At 41.7% G+C, this 19,046-nt stretch overlaps 1 protein-coding gene across 5 annotated transcripts in view; it reads left to right on the top strand.

Moving 5' to 3' along the window:
• The window catches only part of neo1a (neogenin 1a), a 177,416-nt gene that overhangs the window by 58,448 nt on the left and 99,922 nt on the right, over nucleotides 1-19,046 (top strand). For all 5 annotated transcript variants that reach the window (XR_004630790.1, XR_004630789.1, XR_004630788.1 and 2 more), the window contains exon 2: nucleotides 6,895-7,218. Coding sequence is in view for 1 of the 5 variants with exons in the window: in XM_034680412.1 (XP_034536303.1) it covers nucleotides 6,895-7,218 (324 nt within the window). In the remaining 4 variants the exon portion in view is untranslated. The remainder of the gene's footprint in view (nucleotides 1-6,894; nucleotides 7,219-19,046) is intronic.

Here is a 19,046-nt window from a genome sequence, read left to right as displayed (position 1 = left end):
CTGTTTCAGTTTTTATAATGGCAATTTGCATATACTCCAGAATGTTATGAGGAGTGATCAACTCAACTGCAATTAGTTGCAAAGTCCCTCTTTGCCTTGAAAATGAACTTTATCACCAAAAACACATTTCCACTGCATTTCAGCCCTGCCACAAAAGGACCAGCTAACATAATTTCAATGACACACAGGTGTCACACACATTAACACAGGTGTGGGTGTTGATGAGGACAAGGCTGGCGATCAATCTGTCAAGATTGAGTGACTGGACACTTTAAAAGGAAGATGGTGCATGACACCATTGTTCCTCATCTGTTAGCCATGGTTACCTGCAAGGAAACACGTGCAGCCATCATTGCATTGCACAAAAAGGGCCTAACAGGGAAGTTTATAGCAGCGAGTAAGATTGCACCTCAGTCAACCGTCTATCCAATTATCAAGAACTTCAAGGAGAGAGGTTCAATTGTTGCCAAACAGGCTCCAGGGCGCCCAAGAAAGTCCAGCAAGCGCCAGGACCGTCTCCTGAAGGTGTTACAGCTGCGGGATCGGGCCACCACCAGTGCAGAGCTTGCTCAGGAATGGCAGCAGGCAGGTGTGAGTGCATCTGCACGCACAGTGAGGCCAAGACTTTTGGAGGAAGGCCTGGTGTCAAGGAGGGCAGCAAAGAAGCCACTTCTCTCCAGTAAAAACATCAGGGACAGACTGATATTCTGCAGAAGGTACAGGGACTGGACTGCTGAGGACTGGAGTAAAGTCATTTTCTCTGATGAATCCCCTTTCCCATTGTTTGGGGCATCTGGAGGAAGGCTTGTTCGGAGAAGACGAGGTGAGCGCTACCATCGGTCCTGTCTCTTGCCAACAGTGAAGCATCCTGATACCATTCATGTGTGGGGTTGCTTTTCGGTCAAGGGAGTGGGCTCTCTCACAATCTTGCCTAAAAACACAGCCATGAATAAAGAATGGTACCAGAACGTCCTCCGAGAGCAACTTCTCCCAACCATCCAAGGGCAGTTTGGTGATGAAGAATGCCTTTTCCAGCATGATGGAGCACCTTGCCATAAAGCAAAAGTCATAACAAAATGGCTCGGGGAACAAAACATTAAGATTTTGGGCCCTTGGCCAGGAAACTCCCCAGATCTTAATCCCATTGAGAACTTGTGGTCAATCCTCAAGAGGCGGGTGGACAATCAAAAACCCACAAATTCTGACAAACTCCAAGCATTGATTATGCAAGAATGGACTGCCATCAGTCAGGATTTGGTCCAGAAGTTGATTGACAGCATGCCAGGGAGAATTGCAGAGGTCTTGAAAAAGAAGGGTCAACACTGCAAATATTGACTTATTGCATGAATTCTGTGTAATTCTCAATAAAAGCTTTTGATACTTATGAAATGCTTCTAATTGTATTTCATTATACCATAGAAACATCTGACAAAAACACCTAAAAACCCTGAAGCAGCAGACTTTGTGAAAATGTAATATTTGTGTCATTCTCAAAACTTTTGGCCATGACTGTACAGTTTTTTTTTTTTTTTACCTCACTGACATTTTTGTGAAGAGTTGAGAAGTTTTATGCAAAGATGATACAACTCTGCTGCCCTACAGCTGCCCCCCCCCCCCCCCCCCCCCCCCAAAAAAAAGTGTATGGACACCGCTTTAATCAATGTTTTGAAAGCTTTTCATCGAGGAGATCCCCATGGATAATTAAACCAAGTCAAAAAGCCTTGAGACTGATAAACAGTGAAGTACTTTTAACCTAAAAATGAGCTCTACCTTCAGAACAAACTGGATTTAATCACCAGGTTTGTTTTTTGTTTTGTTATTTTTGATGATGCGACTTCGGGTAAAAAAATCTTGTGAAGGAGGAACACTGAAGGGTGATTATGAGACTGACTTTGTGAAGAATACAAAAATGCAGCTAAAAAACTGAGTGCAGAAATTGAATCTGCTCAATGTGAGACGACTGTGTGAGATAGACTTGATATTTGCACCAAGAGACTGGCTGAGGGATGTTCTGAAGGAATTGTAAACAGTTTGAATTGGTGCAGGAAAAAAACATGTATCTGTGTCATACTACATGTCAGTCTTGTGAGGTATCCACAGTCTTTACAGGACACTCAGCTCATTACATAGTTGTTGCAAACAAAAATATCTTTAAAATGTCTGGCCAATGCTCTCTGACGGCATTACCTAAGTTCACACATACCTCACCTTGACGGTAAGCCCTGTAAAGTCAACGCTGTTTTCAACAGTGGCTCAAGTCATGAAATACAGCACTACCATGTCTCCATTCTGCCGACCTCATCTGAGAGCAAAGGAGAAAGCAAGGCAGCATATCAGGGCACCACCTTAAGCCGGGCTCCCAAACCTTTTATGACTGCTGAGCAAAGTGGATTTGGAACAGAGGTAACAGCTCATACTTATCAACCAGACAACCTCATTTTCTAGCCCCTCGCTCTCCTCTCCCTCGTTCTCACTGGTCGCCTGGCGTGGTGGTTCCTATTTTTCAAAGACAAACGGGGGCTCCCACACTGCTGGCCTGGATAGATTAGGCTTCCCACACTGTAATGTGCTTTCTGACACCCCCTTCCTTCTTTAGCTCTGCAGCTGTGTTGTTAAAAGCCTGCAGAGCTTCAGAACTAATAAATGCTGACATAAAAATGTGTGCCTTCTTCTTTGCAACTGTAAGAAACATTTAAGGGAGAATGAATTTAATTTACACAGATTTTGTGTTGTGTAGTAAAAGAAATACGACGGTTGCCCGGACCTCTGCTTATTATTGATGAATAAAGACGTAAACTTCTACACAACAATGCTCCCTGTTGTAGGGAAGTTCAACTCATCTCCTTTTCATAAACTGTTTTTCAGTGAGGTTGGTGAGAATTTCTCGCTGCACTTTAATGATGTAGAGGAACATTCAGTTTCCTTTCCAATGAACTCTTCAGAATACATCAAGAGGCCGCAGCTTGTCTTCTGTAGGTGTTCATTCGAATTTTTCCAAGCCTGCAACTCACAGCCTTGTTAGTTGCCACAAGTAAACTTTTCTTTGGCTTTGACCTCAAAGCAGAAGCTTATCAATTATTCTGTGAAAGTTTTTCTTGGTGTTTCCAGACTTTGTTCTGACTACAAAGAATGGAAGCATAAAGGAGCACTGTCAACAATTTAGATGGATATGAGATCTTTTCAAAAGCTTATGTTGCTTTTCATCAAGACATTTGTTTGATCTGCATTAGAGCTGAATCATATCATCTGACATCTAATATCTGCCAGTACGGGTCAATCACAGATCTTTTGTTACTACCTTAGACATTTCCTATGTAATGACTAATGACAAGTTTTGTAGAGAACATAAAACACAGGAAACCTTGCTACTGTTCTCTAAAAACTGTGTCAAATGGTTACTAGAGCAGAGAGCGTCCCAAATCCAGATATAACAATACTCTTAACACTGTCTGCTGCACATGTAGCAGAGCATTGTATATGAGCATGTATGGAGGTCCACACCACAACTTGCCAATGGTGTATAATGACGATAAATAGGAAAAAAGACTTGAGTGCCTTTTCATGGGTACGTTTGTGCAAAATTAGTGCCACTTCCTCAAAGACAAGTTTTGTTTGCGTTCCAACTAAACTCGCTATATGTAATGCATTTAACTTAAAGGCTGACATGTCCTCAATTGGTGTGATTTTTCTAAAATATCACATGGATTGAGCCCCAGTCTGCAGGGAGTGGGTTCACCTTCCACTGATAACATCGTCCCGTCTTCTCTGTGCTTTTGGAATTGGAAAATTGGCTCAGCGTGTTAGCATCATTGCTTATTCTAAGGTTCGTTGGCATGTGTGTTTATCTGTCTGCAGTGTGACTAGTGTTGGTGATATTGGTAGACTTTTTTTGTTGAAATAATTCCAATGATTCCAATTATTGTCAGAATTTGTGAAAAGGAACTGTAAGTGTTGTGCTGTAAGTAGGAACCAGTCCCCAAGCCATATTCCCATCTCCAGCTCCATATTTCTGTCTTCCCCATGCCCTGCCCTGCTCTGCTGACTGTGGATGTTGTTTCTGCAACTGAAAGCAGATGGTTCGCCATTTTGTTCGAAAGTGGAGCTGATGCTAAGCCCTCCCCTACTGCTCCTGCGAAAGGAATAAAAGCTGCTAAAGGCGGCTGTGCTGGCTCTGATAGGATGCCGCAGGACCTTCCAGCCCATTCAGTTCACTCCTCAGACAGAGAGGGGCTGAAGTCGGGTCCTTTGACTGGAAAAGAGCCAAGAGTGGGGCTGGAAGCTCTGCTCAACCCACACACACCCAGCGCTCCAGCAGCGTAAAGCAGAGATGATTAAGCATGCCGTGGTGCCTCTGGTCTGCAGGAGTGACAAATTCCCTCCACTGCTACTCCACTCTGGTCTCTCCCCATCTGTCATGTACACCATCAGAAAAATACATTTGCTGGTGTTGTCAAATTCTGTCCAGTATGTACACTAGGCCGCTCTGAATGTATTGAGTTCCTGAAATCAGCTGCTCACTGCAGTCTGATTTAAAAACCGCTCACTTACTGCCGAGACTTACAGGTGAAAATGTGTTTTGCGAGCTCAGGAAGTTCTGTATTTTTTTATTACCAGCGTCTCTTTATTGACTCCAATCTTATATTCACTCCTGCCTGAAGCAGTTTTTAAAATAAAATATTGTATGTATGAGCACCTTTGGTGCGTTGCATCAGCAGATGTAATAAAACTTTAGGTATCCTGAAATTATGCTTCACTTGTATCCCGTCTTCAGCTGCACATTATTACAACGAAATCTGATCTAGAAATTGCCGGCTTACTATTTAACTTCTTTTTAAAACAGCTCTGTAGCAGCCAGAGGAGAGTATAAGTTAGACGAGAACAGACCACAGAGATGTTTCTGAATATTTTGTCTTTTGGGGAGAGACAATATCAGTCTGGCCTTGATGCGTCAGTCAGAGTGGCTAAGGTCCAACATTTTCCATTGAGTCAGTGTTCTGCTTTCTTCATCAACAAATTAGCGTGGAGACAATAGCGTAGCATAATTGGAAAGCTTTGTCGTCTTACCTTTATCCTGTTAAGTGAAGGTGGAAAATGTGTGTTCAGTTCAGTTGTTTTCTGCAGCATATTGCTGTAATTGTGTGTGCTTTCAAGAAAACTGTGCACTGAGGACAAGCAGCCATAGTGCCACCATAATAAGACCCTGCATTACATTGCTTCTCTCTTTGGATCCCACACTGGGGACTTGGTGCCGCAAGGTAGAGAAATTACCTCCTAGTAGTTAAATAGCTGAACCATTGACATAGCATCTCTCTTTCTGCCTCCGCCTTCTCTCTCCTCTGCTGTCTCTTTCGGCTCTCGCTCTCCCCTGGAGAGTTGCCATTTCCTTGGAAGAGAGCAGGCATATTTTAAACTGCATTTAACATTCAGCCACTTATTTCACTCCTTCGCTGCATTATTAAAATACCTTCATACCCTCTTAATTATTTTTCTAGCCTTCCTCCTTCCCTGCAGAACTGATAATTTGTGTTATTTATCTAAACAATACCCACTGTGTGTGACTCTTAGGATGGCAGCACTTGAATAATGGATGAGGACAAATGCAAAGCTATTGCACTCACTCTGACTCTGGCACTATCCATGTCACTGGGATGTTACCATTCATGCTGGTGGAAAGGAAATGGCCATGGCGTTCCAGAGAGTTTATTCCTTTGCTGCACTCTCTACTTATACCAAAGCAAGACGTGATATTAACTTGCCAGAATGGCTAGACTGGGTTAAATTTGTCAGTTCCTCTCGTCCAGCTCCAGCAGGGCTTGTGGTTCTGTAATGAAAAGCCTCTTGGAGTCTCAGGGATTGAGTGAAGCACAGCAGCTGAAAAGATGGAACAGAGAAAAAGATGTTTTGCTTCGGAAACATTTCATTGAGTGTGTGGGGCACTTGTAGTCCTGTAGGGTCCTTCTACTCGACCGCCAGCACAATCTGTGGGAGAGAGTTTGGGAAATGTGCTGCTGAAATTGATTTTGTTTCTTTAGATGTGATTTTTCTGTCACTTGTCATGAGGTTGAACTCAAACTGCAGCTATAGTAGCAGATCCATGTATCCAGAGTGATGGACTGCATTTTACAGCTCTCTTAGATCCTGCTGCAGACAAATGCAAAAACGTCTGAGGCCACTGGGCACCCAAATCTACAGCAGGCTTCTAACTGTGCGATTTAAACTCCCCTTTACATTAGAGTATGTCTCTTTAAAGTATTAGGAATCAATCCAAACTTAAATACTGTTGTGAAGTGTCTGCAAACTTTCCTGATATTCCTCACTCATGGTTATCTTAGGTGTACACTGAGGACACACAGGGCATCTCAGCTAACTTTGTGTGCCAACCAAGCATAATGTTAAGCTCTATTCAGTGGCCAATGACAATGAACAGCCTTCAGATGGCAGATGATTTTGACTCAGATGACTCAAACAGGCTGGTTGTCACATGCACAAGTTGTGTGCAGAGTCAGATGTGAGTCAAATTGTGATCGACTGTGATAGAGCCTTAACAGCAGATTGAGCTACATTTCACCCACCATAGAGGATCTGCTGATGGTTATGAATGTTTTTGTGGGTCCCTAAATACATCTTTACTATTTCAAGCTAGATTTCAAGAGGATTGAAATGTTATTTTCATTAGCTTGTTGTGTTTTTTAATTCATCATCTGCAGCAAGTATCAAATTTATACCTCTACCACCGGCAGAAGTAGACCAATATGACTTTACAATGAAATTAATAACAAACTCTCATGCCAGCTTTTCAACAACAACAAAAGGCCTTCAAGGTTATTTTTAAAAGTTATGTTGTCTCTGTGGAGTACTCGCCTTACATCTCTCTTCTCCTCTGTTGCCCCCCAGGTTCAGCAGCGCAGCCCTTCAGCCCCTTCTGGTTCACAGTGGAGCCCCAGGACACACTGGCCATCCGGGGCAACTCGGCACTGCTCAACTGCTCGGCCCACAGCGACGCATCTACGACGGCACGCATCGAGTGGAAGAAAGACGGCACCTTCATGAGCCTGGTTTCAGACGAGAGACGAAACATTCTTCCCGATGGCTCGCTGCTCTTCGCCCACGTGGTCCACTCGAAGCACAATAAGCCTGACGAGGGAACCTATCAGTGCGTTGCAACTATTGAAAACTTGGGATCCATTTCCAGCCGCACAGCCCGCCTCTCGGTAGCAGGTAAGGCCTGACACATTTACCTAAATCATTGAGTGACAGATTAATATCAATACTATTTAATTTTTTCCCTGGATGATTTGCAAATTCGAGCCATGTGAGTTTTAAAATTTGACATATACACAAAAAAAAGTATTTACACTCCCATCATGCACCTACACAAGTGTTCCCCTTTGAGCTGACTGACAGTTTTACCTTTTGGTATGCAAACAGTATTTGACTTATTGTTAAGTGAAAGCACGCATAAGGGCTGGTCCCCTCATCCATTAGAAATGCTTATAGTAGCTTTAATGAACCCCATAATTAAATATACCATTGTGGATGTGTGTAACAGATGGATGAATATATGTAAAGAGTACGAAAGTGGTAGATAAAATTCATACTACTGCATAAAGAAAAAGAGGCTATGATATAAAGTGAGGTCTATCTGTCATTCCTTTTTTTTTATATCTCAATGTGAGAAATCTCTGTTATGTTATATTGAAAATTTCTATCCTTAGCCACGTCTTTGAGATCTTCATGGTTAAGTAGCAGATATAACGCCACATGACATCTGTAAGTGGGGAAAAAGGTTCCTGAGTCACATTCGTTGTTTTTGTCCTTGGATCGCTCAGCCTCTTCTACCATTTTCCTCCTCTCCTTGCTGCAGCCTGAATACATTGCCTTACCGGATAAATGCTTGTACAAGAGTCTGTGTTCTTTTCATCACTATTCCCACAATGTGACCTTGTTCAGTTTGGGAACAGAAAGTGACGTGGGATTATTAGGTGTTTTGAGTCAAGTGGTGCCCTGAAAATTCAATTTGCAGCTAGAGGAGCCAGAGACAGTGTTTATTGTGTGTGCTGTCTGCTCTGCAGTGCTCTGCCAGATTTTAAGATGTTCAAGTGGGGCCTCTTATTGACAATGGGATAGTACAGTTAAAGCCCCTCGGATAGCGAGTGCCTGTGACTACAATGCTGTTTCTTTTTAATCACGAGTTAATGAGGCAATAAGTTTCCATCTGAGATTGAGTAGATCTTTCCTTCTGCACTCAAAGATCAGCCGTCTGTGTGTGCAACATGTTTCCTCAGACACAACTTGTCTTGACAAAACTTGGAGGTAAACAGAGCTGTCACAGGGCTTCAGTGCTTTAAAGGAAAAGTAGTGAAGTGTTTTTCTGATGTGATTTTTTTTTATTGGAGTTCAGCTTTGATCAAATTTGACCCACTTTAAGACTTCAGGGTCAGAGATCTTCTGATACCATTTTCAGTTTCAGCTTTGATTCTGATTAATCAAATTGGGTATTTCCTGGTATTTGAAGAGATGGCCGGTCATTGTAGTTAGAAAAAAACTGTATTCCACTTTTCCTGTATGAATGTGGTTGCTTGGGTAACTGTACGGCCCGGCTCAGCTTTCCTGAAATTAGTTCATATTTGCTTCAGTAGTTAGCAGACACAGTCCTACTAATAATACCAATCTAATAAAACATACATAATGTGGCAAACCACAACTTTTTGTGTTAGCTACTGCTTTCACTTCAGGTTACTTTTTACCCTGGATCTGAGAGGTTATAGCACTGGATAAGTGCATGAACTGGTGTACTCTTTAGGAATGATAGGAGGCATCTCCATCTCCAATCCAAACAACTTGAAGGCCAGTATTATTAACCAGGAGTTTAATATTTTAGTCAAAATCTAAACATTTCTAGGACCCTGGAGCTGGATTTCTGAGAGGAGATATAGCATCAGTTCTACCATCCGCCTTCCATATTCATCCAGCAGCTACAGAAAGGGGGATATGTGCTCAGTGTAATGGGCTAATAATACGCTCTACTTTGTGTTAAAGTGTTGTAGCCACTTTCAGCCTTCACACAAATTATCTTAATGTTGTTGTGATCGTAGTGATGATGCACCCAATGGTCACCGTGGCTACGCTCTTGACAAACACATTCATCGCACACCAAAGAACCAAGAAACCAAAGTCAAGAGTGTTTTTATGTAACAGTTCATGTGTGAAGTGAGTAAACACTGATATGCATGCATACGTGTGCATCCTCAAGTGTTTCAAATCACAGCTGAACAGCAGACTATCCATCCCTCTGCTTTGTCAATGCCTGTTACTAAATCTGCATTGATGTAGAATGCAGAGGGGACTTGTTAAGCTTCTGTGCCAAGATGCGTTCTGCTAGCAGGCAGCCTCTCAGTCAGAGGGATCTGCCCGGGTCAACCGTGATGGGATGTTAGATACAATCAATTTTTACTTGAAGAGGGGAGCAGGTGAAATCTTTCAGCTATTACAGGCTGACACACACACACACTGACACACTTTTCACATGGAAATTTATAGACGCGAAGGCTTCATCCATTGTGCACATGCATACCTGCAGGAGTGTTGAACACATGAAGCTATTGCATTGATGGTTGTACACACACACACACACACACACGCACTACCATTGATGTATCTCCAGCTGGCTGGCAGGTGGCCAATAAAAAGGTTAATTGCAGAGTAGAGAGAGCAGGCCATTAGGCCGCCATCAGACCCAGGAACGATGGTGCAGGCGGGGGCGGAGTGGGCGTGACCTCTCAGATGTAATGACGGAATGAGTCACGGGTGACTGCGTGGCAGGGAGCATATCTGATAAATACTGGGGTAATATCTGGGATTGATTGCAAGGATACGTACGACTCATTCTTCTCAAGGAAACACCTCCACTTCCACGCATCACCACCATCACCATCACTGCTACTGCACTTTGCTGCTCAGCTACACCTCTCTGACTCACCAGGCTCCAGCCCTCTCTTGGTTTCTTTTGATCATGTTTACATGTGCACAAAGTTTTAGAATCAACTCAGTGATGTAGAATGGATAGATTTGAATATTTTTTTAGGATTATACTAAAAAAAAAAGAAAAAAAAAAAAGGATTATACTGCAAAAACTAGCAGAGGTATTCACTGTAAGCTGCATGTGAGTAGTCCAGAGTAGTTCAGATTTTATCCAGCTAGAAGATCTCTGTTTAAATAATGTAACGAGATTTCTCTTCCATTATTACTGAGATTATTTTTAATCAACAGCTTTCATGAAGAATTGAGTTGACTGGGGTTTTTCTTTGTCTTTGCCACTCACTTTAATCATATTATGGAAATTCATTTATTTTAATTTTTAAAATTCGTCTTTGTGTTGAAATTAATAACAGATCATTTTCTGACTGTTCTTTTCAATCTGCTGTTTTCAACCAGTATGTAACCATTTATATTTACAGTCAGTTAATCCACAACCTTTTAATACCAATGGATGTTGTCTTGTTACAATATGTGAACTTAAATCGCTTCCAGAGACCAGGGAGCATTTTAACAGTTTTGTAGATTATGGGTTCCCAGCCTTTGCTTTCTAAAAAAAGACCCCTGAGTTCTCTGGCGCCCCCATTAGGTGGGGGTGGACCCTAGGCTGGTTGATCAAAGATATGCAAGTCATTGAAAAAATAATCAGCAGATTATCAGATTTCTAACTAAATGTACAAAAAACAGACTCAGCTTTACTCTGAACTATTAGAATGACGTGAGTCAGATTAATATTTGATTTTTATGCTCTGTGATCATTTATTCATACACAATATAATATATACCATAAGTATAATAAGGGTCTTCTTCATATCTGGACATATACCTCTCCATAGTGTCGAGCTTTGAAGTCTTCCTCATGTACAGATGGTGACTCTCTCTCTGCCTTGTGTTTCCTCTTTGCTCTTGCTTTGTCATACAGAATGCCTCTGTGTGTTTTATCCTGTGTGCACTGTCAGATACTGCTGAAACACAAGCAGACTCAGAAGAAGGAGAGGGAGTAGTGTGGCCTAGTGGGGCCCAATCTTATGTATTCAGTTTGAGTCTTTGAAAGAGAATAGGAGGGGGAGAAAAATTATAGGGCAGGGGGAGAGCGAGTGCGCGCTTTACAGCAGTGATAGCCGGGGCATGGAGCGAGACGCGAGTAATGAGAAATCCCATCTTTACTGTCTGCTGTTCTCCCACACAGCCGTCCCTCCTCCCAACGGCACGCTTTGAACTCAGCCCTCCTTAAGAATTGCTTGAGGTGGGCCCCACCTCACTGCCGCTTAACAGGGAAACCCCCAAATGAGAAAAGGGAGAATTAATACTGCTCCCTCTCCCTCTCCCTTCCCTGCCCTCTATTTGGCAGTCTCTTTGTTTTATTTCCTTTCTGACCTCTCCAAATGTAGATAAGACATTCTTCATTTAAACACGTGTGCTTTTTGTCTTAGTTCTGCTCTGTTTTGGCCCTATCTCTGTTTGTCTTATGTTTTCCCTCTCTCACCTATAGGCTACTGTGGTGTTCAGAGATAACCAAAGCCACTTATCACTGTGCTTTGATATCAGGTTTCACTGAAATCTCATTTCTCCCTCACCACAGTGGCAGAAAGGAAAACCAAACATTAGCAGTCGTCATGTGTCATGTGTGTCGCCTCATATTTGAGCATGCTCATCCTTTGATAGAGTCAGACGCCCTTCCGAGGATTTAAGGGTGTTGGCAGAATCTTTAATCCCTTTTTTGATGTATTTTAATCTGGGTTTTTTTCTGGGGAGGGGGGAAATGTTGCAGCCTCAAGGACGTGACAGCTTGAAAATGGTAAAAAGGATGAATGCGTCACTGTTGCATGGTTAGCTCTTTGTGTTATTGTCGGACACACTTTGTCAGACATACAGTCATTAAGCTGACGTCCTTACATACTGTGCATTGTCAAATGTCAGTTTTATTTTCAAAACATAAAAGGGTGTCAACAAAACATGGATTAAGACAATCATTCAGGATGAAACAGCATAAATGGCCACATGCATTGAGGCTGTTCCTGTTAGCACAACGTACTGTAAGTGACCTTTGGTGTGTCTATTTGTGTGTCACACTGTCAGTGTGTCCTGTTTAAATCTTTATTTAGTAACTCTGATGAAAAAAAAAAAAATGAAATGCTGCCCGAGAACCTTGACATTTATGTTAGATTTTATTTTATATGAACAAGTATGAAAACCGCTGTCACAACTCAGCCTTTAAAGTAGGCCTTTACAATATGAAGAAATATGGGATGTCAGATTATATTGTGGATATAAGGGCAATAAATTAACATTTAAAGAATGCATAGTAGCTTTAACTTACATTTTCTACATCCTTCTGCTGCTCCTCATGTTTTACACAAAACCTGTGTTTGCAGCTTCTCAATCCAAACAGCAGTTTTTCAGATTAATACATTTGCAACAATTACCTTAAAATCTAAATATATATGCACTAGTGTATGAGACACTTTGGGGGCCTCCTGCAGGAAAATAGAAAGGTAATACTGTCTTAATGCATGAAGACTTGGTTTCGTTCCAGCAATCTAAAGTCTCTATGCAGCTGCGTAGCTCTTACCGATTCAATATTTCAGCTCAGCCTACAGTAGCATTGATAGTAGCACCAAATCCCAGAGACGCTGCTGGTCACTCCTCAGCTGAAATTAAAAAATCCTTTTAATCCAAACCTGCTCACCACAAGGTTTGTTTAACTAAATATCATACCACTGCTATCTTTACATGCATGATTACGACCGAATGAGGGAGAAAAACTGTTGGAAGTGGTGCTGCTAGCTGCACTGCTCAGGGCCTCTTACTTCTTCGAGGGCCATCCTCTCAGTAAAGCACCGTAGCACAGTAGAATATCTCTCTCTATTTGTTGCACCTATATTTAGGATGCAGCTTTTTCAATGACAGCAAAGGTATTAAAAGTGCCTGTAATATCCCAACTTTACGGTAATTTGATGGACGTTGATGGCTACCTATGACTTCATCTGAATACCCAAGCCTTCAACTAAAGGGTAAAATGTATCAGTTCACACGCTGACTAAGAAAGCATTATTTATTACTCAAAACAGTTTGAATCTGATGTATTGTATAAAATTCTGATTTTTGCAGTGTTTATTGCAAATGCTCATACTGCCATATCCCTGGGAGAGCAGTTTATTGTGCAACTCACAAAATATCTCACAAATATATTTCCTAAGCTTATTTTCAATGTCTTTGTCAATCTGAAAATACAAAATACAAAACAACAATGACAACAATACAAGGCTAAACAATACAGTCAGGACAACTCTAAACTACATGAATGTCTCCTTGTTTTGCTGTTTACAGTTGACAAATCCAGAAAAGTTGTAAATGTGCAGAAGATTCTTCAAATATGGAACCTTTTAATATTCAGCTCTTCGTGTTCAGTTTGCATCCTCAGACCATTGCTCCATCGTGTCAGTGTACTAAAGTTACCTATACTCAAACTCACACACACCGACACAAATCCACAGACAGGAAAACAAAGCTGTTATCTGAAATACTGATGACTCACCACTCACTGATCTCAATGCATTTAGCCTACCTATTCAATGTATGTTTCAAACTAGCAAAGAACACTACTACTGCTGCCACCTGTTCATTTTTCACTCTTTCTCCTTTGTCTCGCTCTCTTTGTCCTTTCTCTCACTTAATCAGCCACCTGTCCTTTCTTTTTACCTTCTTTACTACCTCTCTCAGCCCTCTATTTTCTCTTTATTATCCTCTCAGCCCTCCACCTCACTACTACTCCCACACACCCACTGACATACACACATGCACAGTCTAACACACACACACACACACACACACACACACACACACACACACACACACACACACACACACACACACACACACACACACACACACACACACACACACACACACACACACACACACACACACATTGATTCTTGCACTCGCCCATTTTGCAGTTCCACAGTGGCTGCACCCAAGTCATAAAGCGACAAAATGGCAAACAAACAGTAATAAATCTCAAAAACAACAAAAACACCCCCACCCCTCACTCTCAGAGGAACCCCCAGAAAGAAATGCATCAACCATGTCATCGCTCCCCCCTTCAAAATGTAATCTTATGTGTTTTAGTGTGTGTATTAGAGTTTTGACGTCTACGCCCAGCCACCTAAATTAAAGATCAACCCTTTTCCTGTACTGTTGTCACTTATCATCTCTATATCAATAAGTCAGCATTATTTATGCCTGAAAACTGTGTTTTAATACCAAACTGTTCCGCCTTTAATCTGAAAACTCCAGTCATTTGTCAAGAGAACATTGCTGTGCTGTGTCGTGAATGCCAAATAGCCTGTCACATAACGCAGGTCTGTATTTATATTGATGCCGTCTAGACATCCTCAGTCATAAAGCTGAGATTTCATCAATCACCTCAGGATTATATTGTGGGAATTATTGCTCAACTTGGATAACAGTTCTGTCTTATCGGTGTAAACAAATCACTATATTAAATCTGTTAAGTTCTCTGACGACGGAAACGATCAAGAATAAAAATGTTTATCCCAATGATGCATAATGGAAGTGATTATAGAAAGCAGGAGGTGACTGAATGGAAGTTCAAAGCTACTTTCATTTCCCTATCTTGGCAACCTCTCAGCTGTGTAAATGTCACAGAGGCAGGATAGTGGGTAAAGTTGTTCTGCTCCTAAGCTGGCATTAGGTACTACAGAGGTAGTAACAGAGGTGCAATAGAGGTGAAACAGTGAGACTGTATGCTGAAGCTGGCCACACAGCGGTGTGAGTGAATGTCCGAATCATAGACTATAATAAATGGACGTAGTATCTGTGATGTCACCCATCTGTTTCTGAAGTGCTGTTTTGAAGCCTATCATCTGAACTCAACCTAACTTCTGTCAAGCTAGTGTGAGGTAAAGAGGCGGGCTTTGAGCCTCCTAGCCAACAGCTACAGTGTTCCCGCCTGTCAGTCAATTCAGCTGTGCCTCTCATAGTGCAAAACGTGTAATCTTAATATCTTTGAAACTGCTGTGTTATGAAAAAGTTGTGCCTCTTGTGCATTAGCAACAACATTATGCAACTCAACGTCACACCCTTGCATGCCAAATTTAACTCATTATCAAAAAGTGCAAAGGCAGAGTGATGGCGGAGCTTCATTACAGCACTGTGGCACAGTGTCAATAGAGGAAGAACTGAAGCAGTTTAGTCTTGTTCTGCATAGGTGTAAGTGTTCTGTAATGAATTCATAGACTGTATAAAACATGGATATAGTCTCAGTGATGTCACCACAAAGAAAATAGCTTTGACGTAGTAAGCTATTTCAGCCGTGTTGCTATAGCTTAGCTTACTCCTTTTTTTCTGGGGGGTAGCTTTATCACAGTGACACTTCATTTGATGCTAAGTTACTTGTGGCTTAGCTGGCTACAGCTTACAAGTTACTTTCCCAACACTACTGCCTGTGTGATGTTGATCCCTCTATCTGACACCAACCCTGGTTGACTCGATGGCAGCAGTGACAGGAATTAAAACTAATTACAGATTTCAATATTTTCCTTAATAGTCTGGTTTGCTTCTGAAAACCACAAAGAGGCATAGATCATTATTTCAGTTAGTTTAACAACAAGCAAAACGTCCTTTGAAGTACAGCTGAAGTACAAACAGGAAAAGGGAAGTTTTTGTTAATTGCCTTTCATTGTGCACAGAGAAATTAACAATTGTGAATCAACATTTCAGAATGGTTTCTAGAAGTTTCAAGATATAGACAACACTTTCAGACTTCTAGAATCCAGCTCTGGTGCAGGTATCGCTTCAGTCAAGCTCATGTCAGTGGGCATATTTCCAGGTGCAGGTGCTTCCCCCTCATGACCAATTATGTGCTGCTTTGCCGCTGAGTGCTGGGGTCGTTGCCATGACGAATGGCTCTGACCTGGAAGCCCGGTCAGGGTCACAGTGGCATTCCATTACCCAGAGTTCCATCTGGCTGTGGCACACATGAGGAGGGATGGAGGTGACAAGATGGGAGAGGCTGCAGATAGAACAGACTGCTGGAAACATGCACCTCCACTGAGGTGCATTAATCATATGCTGAGCTGAAAAATGAAAACCTTGGAGCGCGTGTAATGAAAAAGGAAATCATGTTTAAAAAAAAAAAAAGGGAAAAAATGTTTTTGAGTTGTTGCAGCCAGCCTTAGAGAAGAGGCTAGAAAGAGACACAGAAACAGGTCTCTCCAAAGCCTGGGTTGAGAACATATGATGCAGAGAGTCTTGGTTGGCGATGGAGCTGTGGGTACAGATCCATCTTTTTCTCTCTCTGGAGGACGGCGGCATGAGAAAGGTGTCTGCAGGGAGTCTGCTGGGCTGGAGGTAGATGACAGCCTCCATTTTACGTTATTCACTGACTGATTAGGTCCTCTGGGTAGGTGGAGAGGCTGATAGAGACAGCACTATCTCTACTCTCCAGACACCTCAGAGCCTGGTGTGGGTTTGTGAGTGCGCGCGTGGGAACATACACCCATGCATTTGATTGTGTTTTTTGTGTTAGTAATATCCCTCCACTGCATGTGACACATTATCTTCCAATATGAGCTTTAGAAGCTCACAACCAGTGGAAGATGAAAAACCGTGGTTTGAGTTTTTTTTTCCTTTGTTGTAGGTAAAACCGCAACTAAAGATCAGCTACTGTTTAGACAGTCCATTTATGGTTTAGGTATCTTTAAGATCAAATTCTCTGATTCTGTTTTAAATTGGAATATTTTCAAGTTTCTTCTTCTCTGTAACTGTAAATGTATTACCTTTAACGAGACATTGGAGTAGGTCATCCTTGGCATTAGAAAACACTTATTTTCTGAGATTAAATAAACAAACAATTTATCAATAGCACAATAATACCAATAATAAATCAAGAGTATTTCCCAAGAGATAATTTTTTTTCAGCTCCTGGTCTCAGGGTTGTATTTCCTCCATTAAATAGAAAATTAGAGAGTAATATTAGATTTTAGTCGGGTTGCATCCAATGAAATTTGACTCATGATATCGACCAATATGTAAAGAAAATTGTAATATATTCATCACACAAAGATTCTTGCTGAGTCATTATTTGATTAAGCAGTTTTTGTTCAAATCTCCTTTAATATGAGCTCTGCATGTTGTTTTTACAGAGATGATCCATTGTAGACTATGTGATGTCACTTTAATGGATTTTCACCCTATAACACCAAAGCTAACCACAGTCAGGCATGTGAGCAAGGCTTTAGACCCTGCAGGTCAGACCACCTGCATTCACACATTCACACATCCACCCACACAAACACAGGTTTTCAGCCGGGGGAGTGATACTGTAAAGGGAGAGTTAGAGTGCTGTTGAAGTCAGGTGTATGCCAGGGCAGCTTTGAAAGTTCCAGCAGATAGCTTTATTTTTAATGTACCAGTTAAAGAGATACATATCAGAAATTTGCTAATTCCCCATTAAATTAATTCTTTAACACAATGCTGCACACACGTATGCTGTATCCTCAGTCTCTTCTGGCACTCTGCCTGTGCCAGATTATGTGCTGTATCCAGAGCGCTTGAAAAAACTCCAAATACCTGGAGACATTCTCTTCCATACAATGAAGCAGCATTGAGATTTTAAATTAAAGTGTACTATCCAATTGAAGCTAGACCATATGCAGCCTGTTCCTGCACTGTGCTCTGGCTGCTGCAATTACTGTGTTCTAATGAGAGTGATAATTGACTGCTGGAGTCAGCAGATGAAGATAAACTCTTTGTGCATAATGACTTCCCCAACTTGCTCTTCTCATCTCTGCTTCTAGCCCACTGTCTGCTCCCCATCCTGCACCTCATCTTCCCCACCACCTGAACTTCTTTTCACAACTGTACACAGAGCATCTCAAAACATATGCGAGGCATCTGCACATCAGTGACAGTTCTTCACTGCTCAAGGCAAACAGAACCTCAGAGATTTCCCTTAAATGCTCTCATTTTCTCATCAGACCCGAAGGAAAGAATCAATGTGTCTGTGAGAATGTGGCTGCTAGCGTGACATGTTAATTGGCTCAAGTGTTTTGTCTTTTATAGATGCCTTGCCACCATCTGCTCTGAAATATAGTTGTACGTGAGAAGCATAATTTTGGGATTTCTTTCAGTCTTGAATTGCCTCTCAACAGCTTCTGTTGTACGTGGGCTTTACTTCAAATTTATGTCAAGTCCTCCTGAGAATGAACTGACACATTCCCCAGATTTCATTGAAATGATGTAGTGTGTGATGTTTAACAGCACGTCAGACGATATCATTCATACCAATGCAGAGGAATCAACAATCTGGACTGCTTCAGATGTGTCAAAATGAGGAACCATGCACACATACATTATCTGTGGTGTGTAACACTTTGAAATCAAGACGTTAGTCAACGGTTTATGGCAACACAGCACAACCCTAACTCTCCCACAGACCTCCCTGCCTGCAGGGCGTGGGCTCTTGTTTGTTCACAGTCATAAGCAGTTTCATGGTGTTAATGCTTGGCTCCTTGTTTCTTGCATTTGAAACAAAATAAGACTGACCCCAAGGAAAGAAGTTTCCAATGCAGCACCCCCAGAAAGCAAATACGACCATCAGCAGCATTCAGTGAGAAGATTAACTACTTCTGTGATCATTTTTAATGCCTGTAAGCTCGGGATGTTCTGAAGAAAATTACTTCTGGGTGTTTTGTATGGACATTTAAATTCTGGCTAGCTGAATAGTCTCAATGTGAGAAAACACTCAGAAAACAGTCAGCGAGTGGGCAGCGGTGATGAAGATAATACCACGCAACTTGTGCGATACAGGTGCAGTCGGCATGCATGTAATGAAGCTGCTTCATACTATACTCTACTCACCAATATGTTCTTTTCTGCTCAATATCAATGATACTGAATACATCCAATAACAGATAGCATTGATAAATGGAAGTAAAAATTGTCAACAGCCGCATTTCAACCAGAAGTTCCAGAGACTTTTAGCC

The sequence above is a fragment of the Notolabrus celidotus genome, chromosome 3 (genome assembly GCF_009762535.1).
Source record: "Notolabrus celidotus isolate fNotCel1 chromosome 3, fNotCel1.pri, whole genome shotgun sequence".
Classification (NCBI taxonomy): Eukaryota; Metazoa; Chordata; class Actinopteri; order Labriformes; family Labridae; genus Notolabrus; species Notolabrus celidotus.
The sequence above is the reverse complement of the archived record's forward strand: the minus strand, read 5'-3'. Positions and strand labels throughout refer to the sequence as shown.